The following is a 25,025-nucleotide window of genomic DNA, read 5'->3' on the forward strand; positions in this document are numbered from 1 at the left end:
GCTGGAACACACAACCTGCTATTACACTTTTTTTCCTCTGATTTTCACTTTAGATATCCTTTCAAGTCTGATGGCAACTGCTAAAATGATATCCTACATAAGAACACATCTACACACACACAGGTTATTAAATTGGATATCTAATTAGCACCGAACCACACATGGACATATTATATATTATATATATGTTTTATAGCTGGGAGTAGACACGTTTGTCCTTTTATCACAATCAATCATAATAATGACGTTGGTTTAGGCGCGAGCTAGGGTCTAAATTCCGGTTTAAAAACGAGAATAAGGTGTTTGTCACGCGCTACGAGGGGCAATCACATGACGCGTGGGCGGTCAACCTGCCTGTTATTGATCAATCATCTGCAATTAGCCCGTAACAAACTTGTAGTATAGCTGCGGCCGTGACGCACGAAACCTGCAGGAGGGAGTGGAGCAACAGTGAGGAGCAACCGTGAGGGGCAACAGTGAGGGGCAACAGTGAGGAGCAACCGTGAGGGGCAACCGTGAGGGGCAACAGTAAGGAGTAACCGTGAGGAGCAACAGTGAGGAGCAACCGTGAGGAGCAACCGTGAGGAGCAACCGTGAGGAGCAGAGCGGCACTAAGTACTGTGCGCAGCTTCAGGAGCGTTTACACAGCCGGAGCCACTCCGCTGCTCAGCGGTGAGTATTCTGTCTTCACGTTTTCTGTTTATTTATTTTTGTGTTTTTTTGGTGCTTTTCTTTAATGGTTGCGTTATGACGCACGGTTTTGCGCGGAGGAAGATTAAAAAAAGAAAGCTTGTGTAGACAAAATCTGCACGTCGAAATAGAAACTTGGAATTTAAGTAATTAGAAGGACGGCAATTCTTTTAGCATCAGATGGAGAATTTAAAAATTCTAAAAATCCTTTTCAAACAAAGTCAAAATAGTTGATGTTTTATGTCTTTATGCTATTTGTGATCTCACTGAATCACAGTATGTTAATACGTCACTGTGCTGCTATGTGAATGTTGCTCAATGCTGCTCGATGTAAAGAACAAAAATCAGTTTTTTAGGGTTCACATGGTTTATGTTTTCGCTGATTTGGTTACAAATATGTAAATTATAGGGCACTTTTAACATAACACTGTATACTGGAAATAAATAAGTTGAGATCGGTGCCTATTTGAAGAAAATCTGATTATGTTTGTGGTCAAAATGAACTAGCAGAGCTCCCCACAGGGTGTTTTTTTTTACTGAATAATAACACACCTTATTTCACATCTTTTCAGTCCTTGTGCTGCCACCAGCCACAATTCTTAAATGCTATCAACATGATATAAATTGGTCTTTTGGTGTTGATGGATACTTGGTGGGACCCCCTGCAGAGAGTGGGGAGTCGGTGCCTTCGGATTTGAAACTGACAGTAAACACTGTTGCCTTCTCAGTAGCAGGATCTTAATATTTCCATTGAGTATTTATATTGAAAAACATGACTGATAAGAAATTGTCCTTTTTCCAGGATGAAAAAAATCCTCATCCAGACTAAATTTTGCAAAAATGCTCATATTCCAACCTGTTTGAGAGGTTTTCTAAGCGATATTATCTGCCTCTGCCAGCCAGTGTTTGATTAGGCAGACAGTCATTGGTGCCATATCTGTATTCCATGAATATGCATTATAAAATATCAGTAAATGTCTGCTGTTATTAATGAAATGAGCTGGGGGTGGAAGTGTCATGTTGTAGGTCGGTCAGATAAACCGGTTCAGTCGTGCAGAGAGGGAAATTGAATCTCATTTATTACTCACAGCCTATGTTTGAAAGGAACCTACCAGATGCCATCCGCTAACGGTTAACCACAGCTCTCATCAATGAGTTAAACAAAGGTCTAATACAGATGTAAGTAAACATCTTGATAACGTTTATATGGAAATATTTATAGTTGATTAAGTAATATTAGGAATTAAACACAGTAGAAAAAGGAAGTCCCCCTCATTCTGTGGAGTAAAATATCATCAAAAACTCAAGGAATCCATCTACAAAGGATGGAACACTTTGTGGAGATAGGTTCCTCTTCTTGAGGGTTCTATCCCTTTTTGGGGTCACCAGGAGGATGCGCATATGGGCAAAGGCAGGGTCCAACGCAGGGTCCTGTGTGGGCATTTATGGGTTCGGTAACTTGCTCAAGGGTACCTGGGCAGTGCTCTGAAGGTGTTCTGGCATCTCCCACTACTACCACCTTTCACTACTTTGTCTGCACTGGGGCTCGGACCAAGAACCTTCCACTTCTCAGCCCAGTCTCCAACAGATCACCCTTAAAGGTTCAATTTTTTTCAAAGTATACGTTTTCTTCAACACAGTTTATTTTTCCTGTAATATAGGCAGAATTATAGTGCACTCTGTTGTTTGTGCTGTTGTGGTCTTTTGTTTAAGTGCATGTGCTGGTATTCAAGCCTGTAATTACTAAGCACAGGTCCTGTGAATTAGGTCGAGTCTGTTGTCTTTTTCCTCAGAGCCAAGGATGCTAAAGAAAAAGGTTCTCATCTGCCTGCTGGTTCTCTGCTTGAAAACGGTTAGTTTTGGTGTCTTAAGTGTTGAACCTTTGAGAAAAAATGGAAGCCATAATTTTTCTTGTGAATGTTTCTGAGGATTTTTGTGTGTGAGTGTGTGTGTGTGGTGTGTGTGTGTGTGTGTGTGTGTGTGTTGTTTGGGTGTTTTAATTGCCATTGCAGACTGACATAGCAAGTGGTGTAGTCTTAGAGGAGACATACCAGAAGTGGATCCAGTATAAAGATGACTGTATCCAAATGATTATGAACGAGCCGCTCTCCCCGGGTATTGCATTTCATTTGGTGTTAATAGCATAGCAATGTTTTCTCATGCAGAGTTTCTGAGGCTTCATCTTTGATTTGTCGTCACAGGTGGACTCTTCTGCAATAGGACATTTGACAGATACGCCTGCTGGCCAGATGCTTCTGCCGGCTCCCTGGTCAACATATCCTGCCCTTTCTACTTGCCCTGGTATGAAAAAGGTAAATAATCACCTGGAAATAACTCGTAGTCAATTCATTCATTCACATTATGCTTATCAGGTGATGGTAATTGACAGAAGTAACACGTTTGCTTCTTCTAACTGTCATAATATTTCTTATAACATTCTGAAAACAACACATTTGTTGTGAATATTCATGGTTGCCAGATTATCTGCATAATAAGTAATCAGATAATATTTATGCCTTAATCAATCCCTCAAGGCCTCCCTATTTTACCTGCAGTATCTCAGGGAGTTGTGCGTCGACGCTGCGGTTTCGATGGCCTCTGGGAGAGAGACGATAGCGGGCATGTGTGGAGGGATAAGAGTCAGTGTGAGGAGGAGGAAGAGGTCACATCTCATGAGGTACAGCAAATGTCTCCAGCACAGGGATTAATACGTTCCATGAGTGTCCTGCATTTCTCAGACATTTAGTTTAGTAGTCCTCGATGCTGCATATGTAAGTATGATCAGAGTAAAAGGGTTAGGGTTAGGGTTAGCCTTAAGCCTTTGATGCACAAGTGGCTCGAATTTACAGTGGGACCTCTACTTACGAAATTAACTGGTTCCCGAAGTTGTTTCGTAACCTGAAAATTACGTAAGTAGAGACGCGTTTTCCATGTAAATGCCCTAATCCGTTCCAAGCCCCCAAAAATTCGGACATAATTTTTTTATAAATCATAAAAATGGATCTAAACATGTAACAAATACATGTTACAATTAGATTATCGCACAATAAATGTAGGAATTCAGTGCAAGGCTTCTCCAGGACAAAATGAACTTTATTACAGGCTAATACATTAGATATTACATTAGCCGTCATTACTAGCAACGAACGTTAACATTTGTGGTAACACCGCCATCTAATGGACAAACATACAAACACCCACAATAAATCCCGAAGACGACGAAGGCGACGTTGGGATACACACAAACTTGTACGGATTGGCGTCCCTCCTAGCCAATGGGATGACAGGAAGATGCTAGGCGATAGCCAATAGCAGAGCAGCTACAAGCAAGTTTACGTTCGCTAAATTCCGCGAGCTGCGAGTAGCAGCGGTAGCGTATTTTTGCCTTTCGTATCCTGAAATTTATTTCGTAACAAGAGGAAATAGGAAAGACGTTTCGTAACCTGAAAATTCCGCATGTAGAGCCGTTCATAAGTAGAGGTCCCACTGTATAAGAATGCACATTGATATAGAATACATGCGATTTCCATTGTAAGGCTGAAGAATCATTTGTATTTTATTTATTATGCACAGGTTTCATGATGTCTATGAAAGGTGAATGTGTCTGTATTGATGCTGCTAGTTTCTGTTTACGTTTGTGTTTAGTTTGTCTTGTGTCTGCTCATTGTCTGCTCTTCCTTCCTCATCTAACCTAAATTCCTAAATGTCTTTTACTTGTGTCCAACCGTCTCCCTGTCTGTAAACCATTTGTCATTTCTGCTGAGCCGAGGATCTCACTATGGACCCACTATGTTTGTGTCCACTGATTAGACTGTCTGCCCGTGGATATGCTGATTGCAGTAAACAATTGAAAAAACTCTGTTGTATGTGTATGGATGTGGTTCAAGCTCTGTTATGAAACTCAGAAACAACGAAGACCGATGCAGAGCCAGTCTGCTTCTAAAAAGTGTTCCTATGATCCATTTGTATGGTCATCTTTCTGATTAATCCTTGTTGGTTCATCCCAGAAACAAAGCTAGTCACAATCGTTTTTGTGGGAATTTTGTGGGAACAGATCATACTTGTACAGTACTTTGTAGTTGGTTCCTTTTAGAATTCTAAATTTTTCTACAAAGTGTATTTTGGGTGTATCTCAGTTCATATAGCCTTGTGTTCATTTCCCTGTCTGGTCTTGTCGCCCTATGAGTGTGACTCCTGTGGTATTCGTTACATTTCTCACTTGCCTAATTGCTCTCATGGCTGTCACCTGTGTTTTCTTCTTTTTAATCACCTGTGCATCATTTTGCGTTCTCCCATAAGAAAGAGAATGTTCCTTTAGTAAATGGAATCTTAGATATTCCCAATCATTTAGAGACATCAAAAATGTCCACACATCAAAATTTTACCAGTGATAATGATTAAATGTTAAGGTTTCCAACTAGCATAACTGTGATTGAATGGGAAACTGTGCAGCAGCTCCGCTGACACCTAATCCTAAATCTAATCCTAGTTAATAATTAAGGAATAAAGCAATCCTTATTTGTGCTTGTATAAGCAAGCGGATATAGCCAATGACAAATTAAAGATGGATTACCATTATTGAGCTGACATTTAAATAAGTGCCATGGATTGTCTTTACAGTTGTGGTTCAAACAAATGATGGTGAACTTCAGGATGGTGTACACTGTTGGCTACTCCATCTCCCTCCTCACACTCTCAACAGCGCTCGTCATTCTTCTGAGCTTAAGGTAAAATAGACCACATTACACGCAGCACCACAGTGAAATAGTACTAAAGGAACTGAAGTGATATTTTATACTGTGAGTTTCTGTATGTTTTCCAGGAAATTGCGCTGTTCTAGGAATTACATTCATGCTAATCTCTTCCTGTCCCTCATCCTGCGAGCTGTATCGGTTATCATTAAGGACACTATGCTGGAACGGCACTGGGGACGAGAGATTGTGAAACAGACCGATGTGGGAGAGATGCTAAGTCACCAGGTAGAGCCGCTGAACGATCATCCTTCTTTATTTGCTGTGGCCCACAGGTAACATCTGTTTTTACGTGACCTCTTCCTCTAGGCTGCCATTGGCTGCCGAATGGCCCAGGCTGTGATGCAGTACTGTGTCCTGGCCAATCATTGTTGGTTCTTCGGAGAAGCGGTTTATTTGTACTCTGTTCTTATTGCTTCAGTGTTCATTGATAACAATAAACACTTGCCCTACATCTGTCTTGGTTGGGGTGAGTTCTTTTGGTATTTATTGATGCTAAAAGACTGATCAAACCTACCATCTAACCGTCTAAGGTTATCTCCATGGGGTGTCAGCATTCCTCCTGTAAAGATGTCACCTGCTAATTAGCAGCGGCCATTTATATCTCCTACCTCTAAGGATGATAGATAATGTGAAATTTCATGGAGTAGTTGCTCAGTTTCATTTGCAAGACTTGTGATATTCCACCCTGTATGTCATTAAGTTCAGCTGTGAATAATTACTTTGCAGAGAGCTACAAATTAATTTCAGCCATTTGCTTTGATCAGGCACACCACTATTGTTTGTGATACCCTGGGTTGTGATGAAACTTCTGAAAGAAAACAAAGAGTAAGTGTGTTTGTTCCCATCTGCTGCAGTCACAATTATCCACCACAGACAATATGATTCTCCATGCTTCTCCCTTTTACAGGTGTTGGGCCTTCAATGAAAACATGAATTATTGGTGGATTATCCGTTTACCAATTCTTTTTGCCTCACTGGTGAGTGATTGAATCTCCACTCACTGTAAATGTGTACTGCATGCACAATTGACATATTGATTCTTTGATCAACAGATCAACTTTTTAATTTTCATGAAGATCCTGAAGGTAATTCTCTCCAAATTAAGAGCCAACAAACAAAGTGGATACCCTGATTACAAACTTCGGCAAGTTGACCCGTTGCATTGTGAAGCCCTTGGGTAGAGACACATTACAGCAGATCAAATGCTTATTGTCTTATTTAAACATTTTAGCACAGGTTAAAGACTTGACATAAAGGGATTGTGAAATTCCCACATTTTCAAATTCACATCTCCACCTGTGTGGTTTTCCTTGCTTACTCACTTCTACTCTTTTCTCCTTTGAATTGTTCTTCTTTCTGGTTTGTAGGCTTGCCAAGGCAACACTTACCCTTATACCTCTGTTTGGGATTCATGAAATCATATTCATTTTTGCTACAGATGAGCAAACAACTGGCATTCTGCGCTACATTAAAGTCTTTTTCACCCTTACTCTGAATTCTTTTCAGGTGGGCTTGATTAGTGTCTGTTGCTATTTGTGGACGTGCGATCATGTTCTAAAAAATACTGACTTACTTTAGTTTTCTAGAAATAAATTTAATATGAAACCAAAATTTTACAGTGGTTTACATAGTTTACCTGAGCTGTGTAGAAATATGTATTTCCAGTCTTTAGAATAATCAAATGGGTGTACATAGGTGAGGTAATTTGGACTCTGGTAAAAAATAGAAAGAAGCTATTTACGCATTTCTCCTCACATATGGAAAGGTGACCAAGTAACAATTAACTGCAAAAATGTTGTTTGTGTACTCTTTTTGAGTATGTGCTTTAAAACACCCAATTGTTTTTGTTGTCACGTGTATGACATGGCCTTTCCTGATATATGACCTTTCTACAGGGCTTACTTGTGTCTGTGCTTTACTGCTACGCTAACAAAGAGGTTTGTTATTACACATTACATTCTTCCTAAAACTAACTTACTAATTTCCACTACTCTAGCTATTCCATTTTTGTGATGTCTAAAAGTATAAAATCGTCAAAATAAATAAATAAATAAACAAAAATGACTAAATAAATCTGAACCGTCTTACTTTCCTCACGGATGCAGGTGAGAACAGAGCTGAGGAGGAAGTGGCACATTTGGAGGACTGAAGCTGAATTTGTGTGCTGTGGGCAGTGACTAGCGGTGACTGATTCTCGAGTAGAAACGTTGTCCGTTGCCACGGTGCCAGAGCAACACAGATCTTCACCCGTAACGCTGAGGCCAGGGCCTGGCAGTTCACCCAGTCTCGGGCGGTCGCTGATGTTTAGATGTGAAGGACAGTCGTGCCTCACTCAGCCCGGTGATTCTTCATTACCAGTGGTGTTAAATCATGACAGCACACTGGCAAATGATGAACAGGATGACAATGGACAATCATCCATGCAAATGCAGGTTTCTTTCCCTGTAGAGTTACTCCCACATGTTGTAAATATAGATTCTGACTAAGGTACATCTGACATTTATGGTATATTTGTGAGTATAATGTGAATCTGTTAAACCAAGATTTGTGCTGTGACTATTGTAATGTATTGAAAATGTGAACACCTTGCATGGTTTTTTAACCATAAAAAAACTACATTTTACATAAGATGACATTATGCTTTTATTACTTGTTAATGCTGAAGCTTCGTGATGTCTAATGTGTAAGCTCACACACCTGCTCAAGAACAACAGGATACAGCCGCTGTAAGGAGTATCAGGATGCAACATGGACCGGAGTCGCTGATAACAGCATGGGAAGCAGGGAGGAGCAGGAGAATTTATTCTCTTTGTATAGGCTTTTACCTTGTATGGAAGGATGTGCTGTGTGTGCGAGCCAAGCTGATAATTCAATGAAGACGCACTCGTCATTATGATTTGCAAGTTTTACTATAAATGGACCCTGCTATTGTTTGGGTTTCCCCCCTCCCTTTAGGCACATTTGAATTCTATGTAACTAGGGACCTCCTAATCCTAATAAAAGAAGGGTGGCGGGAGGTGTGTCTCAGGACGTGTTGGAGATCTGAAACTGACCGCATCTCCCCGTCCTCCTTGCTGCAAGTAAAACTTAAAGCTGTTGTCTTTGCCTCATTTCTCTCTCTCTCATGTTTTAGGTCGTTTGAACCTAACAGTATGTTTTAAAGTAAATCATATTTGCTATAGAGTCACACCCAACCGTTGCTTCACAGCTTAGCTCGAGATGTGATTTAAAACTTTTTTCAGTTTAAAATCCTTTGGATTTTCTTCGACGTTGGCTCTGATTTATAGACTTCATTACCCAGAATTACCTGCGACGGAACGTCACCAGCGTCGATGACAACAGCGGCAGCTGAAGCGGGAACAAACAAGACACAGAGATCCCCGCAAATTTTAGTTCATTTCCCCTATTGACTGCAATTGTCTTCGTATTTCGTAAGCTAATAAAAGGGTATCACATTTTCACCTCTGTGATACGGTGAACGGGCTTTTCATACGACTTTTTTGCTAGCTAACTTCACCAAATGTACGTTTACATGACCGTAAGCCGCTTGATTTAAACAAAATTGCAGATCGACGTTGAAGTTTCCCGATTGCGATATATCGCTCTATGGCTTGCAAAGGTAAAGGTGACATATTTACACATCCATCACTGACATTACAATTCCATAGCTACATAAAGAAGTCAGGAATTGAGACGGACCTGTCTTGTTTTTTATTTCGCAGATTGGCAGCATCCTTACGTCAACATATTTAAGCACATCAAAGTGGAAGAATGGAAAAGGTCTTCAAAAGTGGGAGATGTGTCAACATCCATGGTAATCAATGAGAACTTTTAAAGATTTGTTTTAAAGTATTTTATCTAAAAAAAAAAAATAAAGAGTCCACTGCAGCTTTGAAGCCCACGCAGTTATGGAGTAACCTTGAATATTCTGACCAATGATTTCTTACTTTACCTTCACTTTGAATGGCAGAACAAGACACTGAAGTGCTCAGTGTTCCGGATCAGGGCTCCTGTCCCAGCCAACAGCTACATTCTGGTTCCCAAAAACATTAAGCATTCGCTGGGGCTGACAGGACGGTACTTCTATCTTCTGTTCAGACCCACCCCTGGGAAATACTTCATAGTCCACCTGGATGTCTCAGTGAAGGTAAATAAATATAGATTTAACACGATTATGTGTTAAGATTTGTGTGAGAATAACAGATTTTTGTTTCTTTCTCATGATGATGTGTGAAGGGGGGTCTTGCAGTCCGGATCTCCTTCTCCAACATGTTTAAAGAGTTCAAGTCAACACCGACCTGGCTCCAGTTTCCCTTTTTGTGTGCAGCTGCAAATGATTCTGTTTATGAAGGCAGAGCCAAAACTAATAGACATGGTAAAATGCAACATCCAAATTGTTATACACATCAGCTCTGGCCCGTTGATAGTTGAGTATACTCATGTATGGTATATGAGTACATTTGACACCATTCCAGGTTTGATGGGTCCTGCTCCTCCTTCAGTGCGTTGGACCTGTCTAATGCTGGATTTAGAATACATGATGTCCATCTATCTCAAACACTCCTACCACAGCCTGAAGAGCATCAAGCTTTGTGCAAACATGGCAGTGAAAAACATGTTTACTACTGACCTGCTGCTTGATCCAGGTGACACCCTCACAGATCACCAATATTCATGTTCACTTTATATATATTGCAATTAAGATTTTTTTGCGAATTTAATACATATTTACCTTTGCTATTTTCTTCCTTAACAGGAATTTCTTTCAATGAAGCTAAGTTGATGGGTCTGACATCTTCTCAAGGACTTGGTCCCATCCCCAGAGAGATGGCATTTCCTGTCCCTAAAGGAACGTCCTGGCATGATCTGTATGATTATATCAGGTATTTTTGTCTCATTCAAGAACTCTACATATTCATCTTACCACTAACGCATTCAGTGCAACAGTAAATTAATTGAAATTTAACCTTTTGCTAGAAAGTTCAAACTGTTTCCCATAGCTGACTGTGGATCGTAACCTCATCAGTAGAATGTTCATCTACATTTTTTTTTAAAAGTATTTAAGCTGGTCCCTGTTTTTTGACAGGCTGGTCAGTGTGGTTAATAAGATAGTCTTACTTTGCACTTATATTTAGATTTCTTCTTTATCCCCCTTTGATCTGTAAGTTCCATTAAATCTTTTCACCTTTTCATGGAGGTAATTTCATCTCTTCTGTAGGCTCCCACAAAGTGGATGAGTTACAGTATCTTTGCTTTTTTCATCCACGAGTTTTATTTAATCTGCTGCTCTTTGACACACACCCATATTAGTAAAAAATATTCTAAAAAGGAATTCTGCATTCTTACATTTGGCCTGATTGTGATGTATGGGATTTTTTTAAATAACATGTTATATTAACATGTTATTTTCTCTTTTTTTCTATGGATGAAGCACAAATATTTATACCACAAACCAGGTGTCCACAAGATATATTTACTTTACATACCGGTTACCTAAGTAAAATATGTAATTGTCTTTATTGAAATTGTTATCTGAATTATCCCAATGTACTAAAATAAATTTTCTAATTGCAAAAGGTTTCCTTCAGATGGATCAAAATTACCATTTTTCTCCATTCAGAAAGAAAAGTCCAAGAATGAGGCTGGTAAGTCATAAATGCCACAATTAATGTAGCTTTTTCAGACCCTTTTTCCATTACTTTTATTCAGAAATCCAGTAAATAAGCTGTCATTGAAGTGCTGCCTGCTGAATTCTTTTTATTTTTATTGATAAAATTATTGGAATTATATGGTCACAAACGCAAAGTTAAAGGAGAGTAGTCATTTAACATTTTGTGGTCTGCTGTAGTCATCTATCATTTTAGTTTTAACTGATTAACTCAAGCCAACGAGTCACTGGACATACGGTTTATATGTTCAAGTCTAAGGTGATCTTTACATTAGATGTTTCAATGAGTTGTTAAAGAGAGGAATTCTAGTGGAAATGTGGAGCTTGGTTCTGTTTACATCTTTTTATCTTCAGGTTTCTACTAACATGTTTATACAGCAGAAGGCCATCCAGCATGTGTAACCTGTTTGTGCTGGATGGCTTTCTGCTGTTGACTTTACAATGGGTTACAATGCAAATTGTTTGGAAAGTCATTTAAATTTAATTATGTTTCTATGCATAGGGCCTAACAGGAATGTATCAGGGATAAAAAACAATATATATCAATCTCCTTCACAGAATGCACCAATGATGATGGAAGCCCCGTTACAGAAGAGCATGTCAAACCAGTCCAGGATTGTATGTCCCACAGTAAACAGGTGAAAAATCCAAATTTAGTCAGACCAGTAAGATTTCAAATATTTCTCAGGCTAAATTTACTGCTTACTGTCAGTGTTCTCAGTTCCAGAGGAACCAAGCTGTCATGGTGACGAGCATTCCAGAGTTGGGAGTAGTTTCCAAACACCAGAGAGATGGTTCACTTAGCCCTAATGATGACCAGCATCAGCAGAGATCAACATGCTCCAGTTCACACCAGGACACATTAATGGCCCCAATCATCACTGGGAGAGAAGTGCATGTGTATGCACATCCAGAGGAGGGATCTGATGAACTAGCAGAGGAGAGCGAAGAGGTGATGCTTCAAATTGACTAAGTTTTACAATCAGTTGTGATGTGTGTTGTGTTGTGTTGTGTTTCCTCTGTGTTTTCATGCATCATGTCCAGCACATTGCAACAACCTCACAGAGGTGTTTTCGTTTTATCTGTTTTAGTTTCTTTGCTCTAATGTTCCATCTCCTGTCCATCCTCTACTGTCTAAAGGACCCACACAGAAGGTAAAAGGAGAATGGAGTTCCTTATTATTAGAAATTAAAATCAATGAATCTAATTGTCTCAATGCCTTTTTTAATTTTTCTACTCTCCCTATTAGAAGCTGCTTCCTGATCCAATTCTTAAGCTCAATCGGATAATTGGTTTTGGAGGAGCCACTGCAAGCTGTGTATGTTCATTTGACGTAGTTTTAGATGATCAAAGGAAATTATTGTAGAAAAAGCCATAATAGTTGTATTTCTCGACCCTAGGCACTGTGGACCAAAACGGGTGATGCAGTGGTTTATCCCTGTCATGCTATTATTGTCTCTTTGAACGTGTTCTCTAATCAGCAGAGATTTTTTATTGGCCACACCGATAAGGTAAATGAGCTGCAATCTGATCTTTATCCTTTTCACTATATAGGAAGACTTTGTCTACGATCCTTCAATTTTATTTGACTCAGAAACTCATATGCAGAGTCAACACTTACACAAACCTCTTCATTGCTAGTCGCCAGAGTACCAGTAAAGCTCTTTTTTTTTTTCCCCTAGTCCGTTCAGTTTAGAAATGTGTGCCTCGTGCTTCCTCTATAGGTGTCTGCCCTGGCTTTTAATGGCAACACAACACTGCTGGCCTCGGCACAAATGGGCAACCACAGTGTAGTTCGAGTGTGGAACTACCAGAAAGGAACCTGTCTTTCCATGTTCAGGATTGCTGCTCATTCATTATCCTGTCTGAGGTAACCAAATCTATATGCTGCTTTGCTTTTATGAACATTCTTTTTAGTACATGCGCACATTCTTGACTCACTTTTATTGTCTCTGTGATTTGAAGCTTTTCATACAGTGGCGCTATCCTGTGTGGGGTGGGTAAAGACAGCAAAATTAAAACGGTATGCAATAAAAATACAAAAGCTTTGAAAACGGAGTCATACACTTACTTTTTTTTGCAACTGGCCCTTTTCTAAAATCATACTGTGACTTATATCCTCTATGTTGACCTATCAAAGATGGTGGTGGTGTGGAATACTCTGAAAGTTAGGGAAGGAGGTGACGTGACCATCTTAGCTAAAGCTCATACTGATGTTGACATCAACACCATGAAGGTCACCTTCTTTGACGACACAAGGTACCCGTCCTGCTCTGTTTTTGTCATTAATTTAATATTCATTGATTTCTTACCCAAGGTAAGGATGCATGTTTAGGATGCTGCTGTAAGGTGTGTTGTTTTTTTCAGGATGGTGTCATGTGGTTGGGATAATATTCGCCTCTGGCGTGTGCGGAATGGTACACTCCGTTCATGTCCAGTAGACCTCGGTGAATACCGCTCGATAGACTTCACCGATGTGACCTTTGAGGAACAGTCTTCTAACCCGTGTCTTGGGGATTTTACCTTGTGAGTGATCAACCCAGTGCCCCCCCCCCCTAGTATTTTAAATGGCATAATTCTCCTAGTCTATAATTAGTGGCAATCTTTATTTTCATCCATGATTGGTTTCCCACAGATATGCCAGCAGTCGAAATGGTTATATCTTCGAAATTGACTACAGTCGAGTTGTAATCAAAAACATCAGGAGGCTGCAGCCTGCACAACAACCGCATTCCAACTGCAGGGAGAAACCACCCTTTAAGACCGGTGCATTCAAAATCACTATGACACAGAGTGCATGTTGTTAGTTTAAAAAGCAAGACAGTGGTTATTACTGAAAGATGAAAACTTGATGTAAAGATGTGTGTGTGTTTGTGATTGCTTGCTCCAGATGCAGGCATTGCCATCAACAGTATCAGCATGTCCTCATCTTTCTGTTGCACCGGCTCTGAGGATGGCTTCCTGCGGCTCTGGTCCCTTGATTTCACTAATGTGTTCCTGGAAGCACGTAAGTGAAGCCCCGTGGAAGCGTGACATTATTTGACTGATGAAAATGATAACTGTAACTGTTTCCACCCCTCAGCAGTTATTTATCTTAAGGTCATTTTGGATTTTCTAGCTGTATTCTGATTTGCAGTGGAAGAACATACCAGTACCCTTTTTTTCTGCTGCATTCAGGAATCTTGATACTTTTTGAAGGACAAAATTAATATTTTTCTTTTTCTTTGAGATGGGTTCTCAGACTCTTCCATGCAGCAAGCACTCTATTTGGAGAAAATTTCTTTTCTTTTTCCAGAGCTTGAGGGACCCGTCAGCCTTGTTTCAGTCTCTTCGGACAACCATTTGGTCCTTGCTTGCAGTTCTGCTGGTATCATGGGATTCCTAGATGTGAAGAGCCATAGTTACAACACACTAATGAGGTCACACACAGAGACTGTGCTGGGCTTCAGTGTGGATGGCATCCGTCGGCATCTCACAACTGCTTCATCCGATGGAACGGTGCGCATTTGGAGTATGGACTCATTGCATCAGGTCAGTAAACATCATGTACATGATTACATTTTCTATAATTCATCACCTAAATTCCTCTTTAACAACAGTGTTTCATTCTGTTGTATCCTGTGAATAGTTGTATGACTTTGTGTCTGATGACTGCCCTGGCTGTGTTGCCTTCCATCCCAGTGAAGGTCACATCTCCTGTGGGTTCAACTCTGGTATTGTCAGAGTCTTTGACATCTCCAGTGCCAAACTGCTGGCTGAACACAAGTATGTATCAGAAAAGGGCTCCTGCCTATTAACTACAGCTATTTTTAGATTCATGGGAAACGAGTCAAAGCGTCTGAGTTCACTTGTTTCTGGGTGCAGTGTGTAAATAATGAAATGGAACTAATTGCAGGCAACACAGCGGTCGAGTGATGGGCCTTATCTTCACCCCAGATGGGGAGTTCATGTACAGCGCTGACTCCCAGGGCTCTTTGGTTCTTTACAACGCCTTTGATGAAGACTACAATGTGATCCGAGTTCTTTGTATGTACATTAAACCAGTTCCTAAACAGTGACCAATGATACAGTGATCAATAAACTCTTGACAGAAACATTACTAAAAAGTAATCCTTGGCAGCTGGTTGATTAATTACTTAAATTGCTTCATTGCCACTTATTGATTCAGCAATTACTACACCAGTGAGGTTTAAGTACCTTACACAGCCCCAAAGGATGTTCATTATCCCTTTAACATTGCATCGATTGATTTAATCTGTTCCTAATTATTCTAGATAATGTGGTAGCTGGAGGCCCTGAGCGAGCTTCAGACACTCTCACTGTGAGCAGTGACAGCCGCTGTCTGGCTTTTGTTGGTCCCACACAGTACATTGTTACCATTGCTGATTCCAAGTCTCTGGAGGAGGTACAGCACACCATCAGCTTTCAGTGTTACGGATGAGGATATGATGTAATGATGTGATATATGCACATTTGATTACCTTATTTATGTCTTATGTTCCAGAAAAACCTAGGTTTTGCTAAGGTGTCCATTGTATTAAAACAACACTAACCCATCAGTGATTTATTGCATTTTCTTTGAAGATGTTTATCTTATTGATAGAACCAGACAGAAACTGGTGTGTTTATGTCATTTCAAATAACTGATATATTCATCTGAGATCACGTTGCTCTACGCCCATTTCTCCACTGACTTGTTTTATCTCTGTCTAGTTGCTCCATGTCGATGTGAGCATTTTAGATGTGCACAGCCCTCATCTTGATTCTGCACTGAAGGTGTGCTTCTCTCCGGCTTCCACTGAGCACTTGCTGGTTGCCACATCGGCAAACAAAATCCTCTGGCTCAGCACAAAGACAGGCCGTCTTCTTCGGGAGGTAACAACAATTACAATATTAAGTATTATTTTACTCTTAAGTGATAGTTTTGCTGGAAATAACCAGAAAAACATTACCTACCCGGTGAGAGTTCCTAGATTTCCTCACACCTTCATAGATTTTAAAACCTATTGCATTAAATATTGAACTTTTCATGCTGTTTGGGTAAATTTGAGGGTGTTTGCATATTCAGTTCCAAAGCTTTTATGTTGTGTTTATATTTATATCAGATAATTGTAGTCAGATATTGGAAATTTGCACTCCACCTAAATATAACAACTACCTCTTTTCCTATTTAATGAGGGAGAACAGTGAATCAACAGCCAACATTCTGGCACTGGTGTATGAATGTGAATGCGTCTTTAGATTGAAATGGTATCATAAATATGCTGTGTACATCATCCTGACAGGTGCCTAAAGTGCACAGACACCAGTGTTCCTCTCTGGCTGTGAGTGAGGACGGACGTTTTTTGCTGACTGCAGGACACAATGCTGTCAAAGTTTGGGATTACAACATGCAACTAGATGTTAATTCCCAGGTAAGATTAGTATAAGCTGCTGCTGTGAAACATACATGGCTGTTTGGTTTTTTAGGTAGTCATAGTGTAAAAAAGGTTTTTAATCAATTTAACATCTATTGAGATGTCAGAATTTATGCCATTTAGTTTTAAAATGCTTTGATGATTAAAAATTTAAGGAGAGTTCCATTCAAATTCAACATAGTTCTACACTCTGTTCAGGTCTAAAAGAGTGATTTGGAGCATTTTTTTTTAAAAAAGAGAGCCCCTGTAGATCTATCTGTCTGACCCTGCACTGCTGTAACAACATATCATGACAGCAGACAGACTATTAACATCCAACAATACCACAATTTTTTTCAGTGACAACATCAGATGGCTTTATCTGATACATCAGGAGAGCAGACAATTATGTGAAATTTTCTTCAAAACAAAGACTTGCGTGGTTGTGTACATGAGTCAGACTAATACATTGAGTATTCAGCCCACCTGAATACTCTACCTGTATATACTGTATCCTCAACACATTACTATAACTCTAAATTTATTTTAAATAATGTTGTGATTTACTCTTTTCGGACTAACATGTTAAGAAAATGTATTCCCATGTGAACAGACTTGTCTTGTAAGTGGGTTTGTGCCAGCGTAAATAACTTCCCTGCATAGTCACTGCAACACGTCTCCATCTGCTAGATGTTCATCGGTCACAGTCAGCCCATCTGCCAGGTGGGCTTCACCCCGGACCAGTTGGGCGTCATCTCAGTGGGAGATGCTATATTCTTTTGGGATTTCCTGCCTTTTCCTGAGGAGTCTGCGAGTGATGACAGGTAATTATGTCTGATGTGTTTTTGTATTTCTTTATAAATATGTGGACTTCTCCAAACTAACCTATTTTGAAATCTAACTGCGTTTAATCACAGTTCATCGTCCGTCCTAAGCAACAGATCAGCTTCTAAAACAGGTAACCTAGTTCACTGTTTACATTCCTCTTACAATTTCAGAATATACACACCTGATTGAATTGTGGTTATTAACTGAAAAGATATTTTGCCAGAATTGAAAGTAGTTGAGCCCGAATCTGAATTGGGTGAGTCGGTCCTGTCAAATGGAGTTCCTCGAAAGCTGGTACCTCTCCCATGCTCACCACCGGTAGACATCAGCACCCTTGACCAACTGGACCATGTTGGTAAGTTGGGTTTTCAAATCTTTATTTTGTTAATGACTCTCAAAATAATGTCTAGATGTGGTGATTTATACCTGCAGCATTGTTGGATAAACCCTTGTTGCTATTCTCCAGCTGAGGAAACGGTTCCACTCTCAACCAGTGGTTCAGGTGTTGTTGCTGAACCCAGACCTGCTCCCTCTTTCCTCAAAATCACAGTACCGGACCAGACCTCTCCCCTGACAGTTCGTCACAGTGACAAAGGTTGGTTTTTTTGTCTTTTTTTGTTTAAATGCTGAAGTTCTTGTCTCTTGTCTTCCGTGCAATCATAATGATCCTGTCCTGTTTACTTGGTTTGAAAGGGACAGAGCCAGTACGCCCTGATTGTTACCGGCATTTTATTTCCCGTTTCAAGACCTCCACTGTTGATCAGGCAAAGATTATTCAAAGATAATAAGATAATCATTTAGTCTTGTATTGCTTGGTGTGGTGGCCCATCTTATATTTTTGTTGATCCAGGCTGCTGTCCCCCCCATACCAGGAGAAGAATGCATCAAGCTGAAAGCTGTAATTGGCTATAACGGCAATGGACGGGATAATATGGTGTGGAGCCCTGAACAAGGTTGTAATATAAGCAAGAATAAATTTTTCAGAACATGAAGTAATGTGGGACTTTTTGCAGTAAATTCTTTTAAATACTTGCTGCTGCAGGTTTGTTTGCTTACACCTGTGGATCTGTGGTGGTGGTGGAATACCTTCACACTGGACGTCAGAGACACCTGCAGGGCCACCACGAGGAAATCTCCTGTCTGGCAATTACACACAATACGGAGGTACACAAGTACAGCTAGTTCATGTTTAAAGGCAGCAGTCGGTCGCAGTAAATGCAAAGAGGCATTTACAAAATGTTAATAACAGCCATTAAGCTGCTGAGAAATGCAGTTTTACAGGCCATGTTCTTGGTGTTTCTTTCCCTTGCTGCCACTCTGTCACACAAATGCATTTAATGGAAGTGTCCATCTCATCTAGAGACAGATATCAGAGAGGGTCACTGGAACCACAAATCAGGAGGTAGCTCGACATTAACTCAACTGTCGACTGATACATCTAAGCAGTCTCAGAGTGCTATTAAAGCTATAGTCTGTCAGAAATGTTAAGGGACAATATTTGGGTATATTTTTAAAGTTCTTCTCAGAATCCATTAATATAATCACCCTAGATAGCATTTAACAGTAACTGTGCCACAGATTAGAAATAAATGAAACAGTCTGAAAATATTTGATTTCTTGCAACGTTGTATCTGTTGAGCATAGCCATGTCTCCAGACTAAATTTGACCTTGATGGACTAAATTGGCTTTAGTTTGGACAGAGGTAAGACTGTGAGCAGAGTGGTCAGCCTCTGCACCAGGCAACTGTGTTTGATCACCTCTTTCACCTTCGGTTGACAACACATGTCCATTCTCATCAGAGAAACGGTGAATGCTCTGTGACATCTCTGCAGGAGATGGACCGTTTACTGCTGCGATAATCACAGCCTTCTGAGGTCATCAGCACAAGTGGCACTGTGAAAACATATAGCGATTAGTTGGTGTTTCTGTCCATAGGCCTCTACAGATCTGCTTATTCCACGCCTTCTAAAACTGTGTGATCTGTATTCATTTTCCCTGTGTGTGACTCTTGTCCAGACCATGGCATCAGCATCTGGCGGGAGTCATGGCGCCAGAAGCCTCATCTGCATTTGGAATGTTCAAAACGGAACGTGTCGAACCACCTTATTCCACCATAGCGGGGAAGTGCAGTGCCTCACCTTCTCCTCGGATGATCGCTTCTTACTTTCTGCTGGTCAATTAAGTGCATTATTTAAATAATAGGGTTGTGCATGCATCACTGATTTGGGTCGAGAAAATGGCAGCTTACGATAGCGTGGTTTGTCCAATGTCCCATAGGAGGCTTTTCTGATCCAGTAGTTGCTCTGTGGGATAGCGACACCTTCCAGTTGCTGTCCAGTATCAGTGTATCTGGACTCATCCATGATGCAGCTTTCAGCCCTTCAGCAGCCAACCAGCTGGCCTGTGTGGGAAGCCATGGAGTTTACTTCTGCTTTGTCCACGCGTGCGGCTCAGACGTTGAGCTTAGGGTAAGAGAGAGTAGGAGCACTTTTATTTAACACTGATGTCTTGTGATTTAGTTATGAAGGGAATAGAACTTTGGTTACTCACACTCTTCTAAACAGTTTAAGTCAATGATTTTTTTCTCAACACTTAATCCTTGTCATAAATCAATGTGTTACACTACAGACACACAAATTACATGATGCAATTCATGGTGCTGTCGCCATTACCAGTGGTGCAGCCAAGAAATTTTCCAGAGCTCGAGCTGTGCCGGGGAGGCTGTTGAGCCCTGCAGCTCAGCACGGGGCGCTTGCGTGTGGTTGAGATGAGCAGGGGGACTGGGCTTGAGCTCCTGCTCTGCAACTTAGTGGATCTTAAGTCACCGGCAACGTTGTGTTCCAACCCACCCAGGAAAGTTACACAAACCCCGCTCAGGCTGTGGCGTGATCCATTCATCCTACTAACCATTTTTCTCCCACTTAAATGAGTTTAGAAACATTAAAGGTAGGTTGAATAACTATATATCGTGGGCTCTGAAACCTAAATTGAAGTGCAACTTCAGGAAATGTTCCATGGCCTCAACACACACTGTAGGTGCCGATTGGCCAAAGAGGAGTTCTCTCTATCTTCACTCGGATTGTGAAGGATTGTTCTTCCTCAACTACCTGGATGTCTGTTACTGTAAATTGAAATTACATTTTGAGAACTTAATGCAAAAAATTAGTGCAGTATTTTAATGCAATTCAAGTTTAGCAATTCAGATTTAAATATGAATTATTCCAATGTAGTGTCTTTTTGCACATATTTCAGCCCATGTCATCAATCCCACTAACATGTTGCCGTTCCTTGTTCATTTGGAACATATTAAAATACTGCTGACATTTGAAATTGTTTCATCTTGTTTAGTTCCAGGGAGTGAAAGCACCAGCAGAAGTGGGTGATGTGGAATTGACAGCGCTGTCCTACCACGCAGACTCACTCCTGTTCACTGCCACCAATCGAGGACATGTTTGCATCTGGGATGTTGGCACACAGCATTGTTTCATGACCTGGGAAGCCGAAGAGGGCGAAATTGGTAACAATTCCGTTACAACTGTCTTGTGTGAACAACAGTGGCGCTGCATGGATTAACCTATTAATAGGGGTGCTTTTGGTGACTTGTGTCTGTATCAGTAGGGGATCTTTACCTTAGGTGGTAAAGTTGCTGTCATTTTGTGCTGTGTGCCCTGCATTCATGTGTTTTGTCAATTGGCTAATGGTTTTTTGCCACAGGAGTGTTGCTGTGTCGAGGGAATCGTCTGTTGAGTGGCAGCAACTCCCGCTGGTTGCGTCTGTGGGAGGTCGAGGCTGTAAAGCCTCAGGACAGTTTCTCTAATGTGAACCAAAGGTCTGGTGCTGATTCTCTCTCTTTAATTCGTTCATATTTGCTTGTGATTTTCTAGGCAGGGTGGCATTTATCGCAGATACACCGATCATGTCAGGCCCTTATTACCATTTTTACTTAATTGCAAAAAAACAGTTGCACACCTTTGATATTTTTTAGTCTGCATTGTCACATATAAATAAAATATTCCCCTATAGTCTCCTCCCTATGACTATAACTTTTGGCTGTCTTTGCGTCATCCAGAGATTTGTCTTTAATGAGCTTTTGCTGTTGTGAACAACAAAGCCAACTGTGCAGCGTTGTACAATATGTGTATTGAAGTAGTTTTCCCTCATTACAAATGGTACATTGTGCGTTCCCTTTTGTGCTACAGGAGGACCAAAGTGGTGTTGGAGCACGAGATAATGCTGGACGGGGCGACAGTCAGTGCAGCATTTGACAAGACTCTTGACATGGGCATTATTGGAACCACAGCAGGAACAATCTGGTACATCAATTGGTCAGATTATGGCAGCATCCGACTGGTCAGCGGCCATAAGAACAAGGTACTGTGTGCACAATTGCCCTATTCACTATATGCGCAATAACTATTTTGGTATGAAACGTGTTTCAAAAAGGCAGCAGCTCAATTGTATTATACAACAAATAATGTATGTATTGTAATTGTATGTATACAATGTATAATTGTATAACAAAATACAAAATGGTAAATCATTTTATAGGCATTTGAATACAATTGATGTTCATTGAAATACATCATGAACTGTATATATCCAGTCTAAGGAGGAATTAATTGCACTTTGCAGTAGTTAAAATACTAACTGGGCTCATCGAAAATCTACAAAACTTTGATGTCAGTTTGTACTCTGAATATCGGGCTATAAGGGGAATACTCTGTAATGTAAGGCTTGATTCTCTTATGGTGCTTGCTTTCTCTGCTATCCAGGTTAATGCTGTAGCATTCAGCCCTGATGAGAAATACTTTGCCACCTGCAGTGAAGACGGCAGTGTGAGGGTGTGGTTGGTCTCCAGCATTGAGCTAATGGTGCAGTTTCAGGTGCTCAGCCAGGTAAAGGAATAGAACAATGTTTAAAGCTAACAGATCCAAAAGGTCCCGCATAATGGTGCCATTTGAGGAACGTTTGATTGCAACATTGAGCACTCTTAATGACGTAATAATTTAATGATAAAACATTAGAAGATGTTTTCAGAGTTCCCGGAGTAGCGGGACAGCACACTTTAAAATGAATCCCGTCTTTCCTTTCCTGTCAGGCCTGTGGCAGTGTATGCTGGAGCCCCTCTTCCAGTAAAGATGGTGCATGTCTGGCTGCGGGATACAGCGATGGCACCTTGAGGATCTTCCGACTGTCCTCGTCAGAGATGGAGTTGAAGCTGCATCCTCATGATGGCGTGGCGGTCACTGCCATACAGTACTCCGCAAATGGTGAGCGGCGGCAGCATACTCCCTATGATGCTAGCATGGTGTGAGAGTATTTTGGATTGTTTATTATAACATTAATTATCCAATGCAGCTCTATATGTATCTTTGGCACACTTATGTTATTTTGACCTCTATTGCAGCATTCTGACTCCAGGGCCTCAGCTGCGCCTGTTTTTATGCTCCTTTCTTAGAGAAAGGCAGCTTGATCTTTAAAATTTTAAATCAGCTACTGCCTACACCGATGCCACAACCCTGTTCCGCACGACTCACTCCATATTTAAGCATTTTCATACATCCTGTGTGGGCGTGGTTAGGGTCTCTGCTTGTGGGTTAGTGACATGAAATGTAGTCAAGTTCTTTATTCACTGGTCTTTGTTGATGAGTTTGAGCCACTAAGACATGATCTGGTGTCAGTGTAATATAACAGGCCTCTGTGGTCCCCCTCGTAGGTCATGTGATCCTTTCAGCAGGGCAAAATGGTCTGGTGGCTGTCAGCAGCACGGTGAATGGTGCGACGGTGCGAGTCATCAGAGATCACAAAGGAGCACCAATCAGTACCATCCAATGTGTGAACCAGCATGTAAGTTAGTCCATTTAACAACTGTTGGAAGGATTAATAAGCCTTTTTTTTCCCAAACAGAATTGTCACTTAATTCAATGATTTATGAGGGTTTAATTTTTAATTAGTCCTTCCCAATATTAAAAAGACATTTCTTACCAGAGAATTTTAAATTGATGTCAAATGTAGTGGCCCTTGTCCTCTCTTACATGAGTGTGTTTGACAGGTTTTTTTAAACTTCCCTTCATGAACAGACACTGCCATTTCCTTCTCATCCACATTTTATGAGGTTTAACCTGGTGTGACACAGTTTAATGACACCAGGTCGGCGCTCCCTGACTCTTCTCACACCTGATGACATATTTCACTGTTCAATCTTCAGTGCAAGACATTTGGACTGGAGGGAAACGAGCTGTGGCTGGCCGCCAGCGCCGACAGACGCGTCAGTGTGTGGGCTGCTGACTGGTTGAAAGACAAGTGTGATTTGCTGGACTGGCTGACTTTTCCTGCTCCCTCTTTTTTAGGGGTACTGTTTCATTTTTTAAAGATAATCTACTTGTTTTGAAAAATCTGATGACTGGAACCTTTATGTCTTCGGTATTTGTGACCTTTTTCCTGTTCAACGTGGTTCAGTGAGTGGTTATTAACTGTTAGACACATAATGTTTTTGGAAACTTTATTTTTGTATTTTAAAGGATGACGCTCCCCCTCCCAGTCTGGCTGCCTTCGCTCCCACAGACCCCAGTCTGGTGGTCTACACTGGCTATGGGGTAGAGAAAGAGCTGACCTTCTACAGCCTTGTTAAAAAACAGGTACCACCTGTGCCACTGTGCGGCTGTTTTAATGCTAATGTGACATTATCTCTGCTGTTATGCTGTTTTAATTGTGTTTATTTATTGACTGCAGATCATAAAAAAGATCAGCCTGCCTCACTGGATCTCCTGTTTAAGTCTCTCTTGTAAGAGTCAACTCATAGCTGTGGGATCCCAAGGTAAACTCAGGGTTTGGTTTTCTATTCATTGTTCATGTTCAATATTAACATTTACATTTGTGAACATAACAAGTACCGTAGTTAACGTGTCCTGGTCCACACCCAAGGATTCTCCTGGAAACAATGGATTTAGTGAATGTCAATCTGACTGAGCCAGAAATTGGGATGAATTTTCTCCTGTCTCTCTAGAGCGAGTGGTGAAGATGATTAACTGGGGCAGCGGCAGGTGCCAGGATTTCACACAGCACAGCGACTCACTGCAGACGTGCCATTTCTCTCCTTCCGGAACACTTCTTTTCACCGTAGCTTTTAATGAGATCCTGCTGTGGGATGTACGTGACCTTTGAATGTTAAATTGTTCACTCTATTTTTATTGTTAAAGAGATATTTTTGTAAATTGGAGGTTTGGGGGAATGGGCGAAGCTTTGTGTAGGATGTTTACAGTTTGTTATATTTGTATGATTTTTAAAATGAAACCGATTTTTTTTACAGATGCAAGTTGTTCTTTTGTATTTCTTTATATACCATAACTGAAATGATGAACAGATCATTTGTGTACTTTGTTTTGACAGTAGACAGACAGCACGTATATAAATGTGTCTGGATGGTGCTTTAAGACTGATGTTTCTATCCCAGAGAAATCAGACAATTTACTCCAATTTCTAAACACGGCTCTCAGACCAACCAGACACAACAGTCATGCTTTAGATGATTTACACTTTTCGTCAGATTTATACTTTGCTTACACACACACACACATACACGCATCTACACTCTAATGCATTTAAATGATAGCTCTCACCTCGGGCCCTGATCTGTGAAAGGAACCATTTTGCATAATGTATATAATTTTTGTACCACTGAAAGCAAA

At 40.6% G+C, this 25,025-nt stretch overlaps 2 protein-coding genes across 8 annotated transcripts; both read left to right on the forward strand.

The window, feature by feature from the left end:
- The first annotated feature begins 430 nt into the window (after nucleotides 1-430).
- Nucleotides 431-8,927, forward strand: LOC130524315 (glucagon receptor-like). Of its 4 annotated transcripts, none has more exons than XM_057030334.1 (14): nucleotides 431-672; nucleotides 2,484-2,542; nucleotides 2,703-2,805; nucleotides 2,892-3,002; nucleotides 3,225-3,367; nucleotides 5,311-5,417; nucleotides 5,513-5,669; nucleotides 5,751-5,910; nucleotides 6,209-6,269; nucleotides 6,352-6,421; nucleotides 6,497-6,588; nucleotides 6,812-6,950; nucleotides 7,340-7,381; nucleotides 7,550-8,927. In XM_057030334.1, the coding sequence occupies exons 2-14, from the start codon at nucleotides 2,492-2,494 to the stop codon at nucleotides 7,619-7,621; spliced, it is 1,308 nt and encodes a 435-aa protein (XP_056886314.1). In that variant the 5' UTR covers nucleotides 431-672; nucleotides 2,484-2,491; the 3' UTR covers nucleotides 7,622-8,927. The 4 variants fall into 4 exon arrangements, with proteins under 4 accessions (XP_056886314.1, XP_056886334.1, XP_056886323.1 ...); XM_057030343.1 differs by having other exon boundaries at nucleotides 433-672; nucleotides 3,246-3,367; XM_057030362.1 differs by lacking the exon at nucleotides 6,812-6,950 and having other exon boundaries at nucleotides 433-672.
- On the forward strand, nucleotides 8,793-24,647 carry wdr90 (WD repeat domain 90). Of its 4 annotated transcripts, none has more exons than XM_057030261.1 (43): nucleotides 8,793-9,063; nucleotides 9,167-9,258; nucleotides 9,415-9,591; nucleotides 9,681-9,870; nucleotides 9,947-10,090; nucleotides 10,201-10,327; nucleotides 11,022-11,089; nucleotides 11,671-11,750; nucleotides 11,825-12,064; nucleotides 12,204-12,266; nucleotides 12,362-12,430; nucleotides 12,513-12,623; nucleotides 12,837-12,982; nucleotides 13,078-13,135; nucleotides 13,253-13,371; nucleotides 13,480-13,638; nucleotides 13,748-13,878; nucleotides 14,003-14,119; nucleotides 14,408-14,643; nucleotides 14,741-14,877; nucleotides 15,008-15,138; nucleotides 15,387-15,517; nucleotides 15,826-15,987; nucleotides 16,398-16,526; nucleotides 17,199-17,332; nucleotides 17,426-17,466; nucleotides 17,560-17,691; nucleotides 17,803-17,931; nucleotides 18,030-18,100; nucleotides 18,187-18,289; nucleotides 18,379-18,500; nucleotides 19,354-19,510; nucleotides 19,615-19,805; nucleotides 20,686-20,854; nucleotides 21,052-21,166; nucleotides 21,537-21,708; nucleotides 22,110-22,232; nucleotides 22,436-22,607; nucleotides 23,054-23,184; nucleotides 23,546-23,689; nucleotides 23,859-23,975; nucleotides 24,070-24,154; nucleotides 24,344-24,647. In XM_057030261.1, the coding sequence occupies exons 1-43, from the start codon at nucleotides 9,051-9,053 to the stop codon at nucleotides 24,499-24,501; spliced, it is 5,496 nt and encodes a 1,831-aa protein (XP_056886241.1). In that variant the 5' UTR covers nucleotides 8,793-9,050; the 3' UTR covers nucleotides 24,502-24,647. The 4 variants fall into 4 exon arrangements, with proteins under 4 accessions (XP_056886241.1, XP_056886249.1, XP_056886256.1 ...); XM_057030269.1 differs by having other exon boundaries at nucleotides 11,834-12,064; XM_057030276.1 differs by having other exon boundaries at nucleotides 9,681-9,819; nucleotides 9,920-10,090.
- The last annotated feature ends 378 nt before the right edge of the window (nucleotides 24,648-25,025 follow it).

Source organism: Takifugu flavidus, chromosome 1 (genome assembly GCF_003711565.1).
Source record: "Takifugu flavidus isolate HTHZ2018 chromosome 1, ASM371156v2, whole genome shotgun sequence".
Lineage (NCBI taxonomy): Eukaryota > Metazoa > Chordata > Actinopteri > Tetraodontiformes > Tetraodontidae > Takifugu > Takifugu flavidus.

What these genes read in the sequence shown, in the direction of transcription:
- LOC130524315 (XM_057030334.1), top strand. Translation starts at nt 2,492, where the DNA reads ATGCTAAAGAAAAAGGTTCTCATCTGCCTGCTGGTTCTCTGCTTGAAA. An exon ending in GTCATTCTTCTGAGCTTAAG is followed by an intron (nt 5,418 to 5,512) that starts GTAAAATAGACC and finishes TATGTTTTCCAG; the next exon opens with GAAATTGCGCTGTTCTAGGA. An exon ending in ACTGCTACGCTAACAAAGAG is followed by an intron (nt 7,382 to 7,549) that starts GTTTGTTATTAC and finishes TCACGGATGCAG; the next exon opens with GTGAGAACAGAGCTGAGGAG.
- wdr90 (XM_057030261.1), top strand. An exon ending in GAGATGTGTCAACATCCATG is followed by an intron (nt 9,259 to 9,414) that starts GTAATCAATGAG and finishes TTTGAATGGCAG; the next exon opens with AACAAGACACTGAAGTGCTC. An exon ending in CAATTACACACAATACGGAG is followed by an intron (nt 18,501 to 19,353) that starts GTACACAAGTAC and finishes ACTCTTGTCCAG; the next exon opens with ACCATGGCATCAGCATCTGG.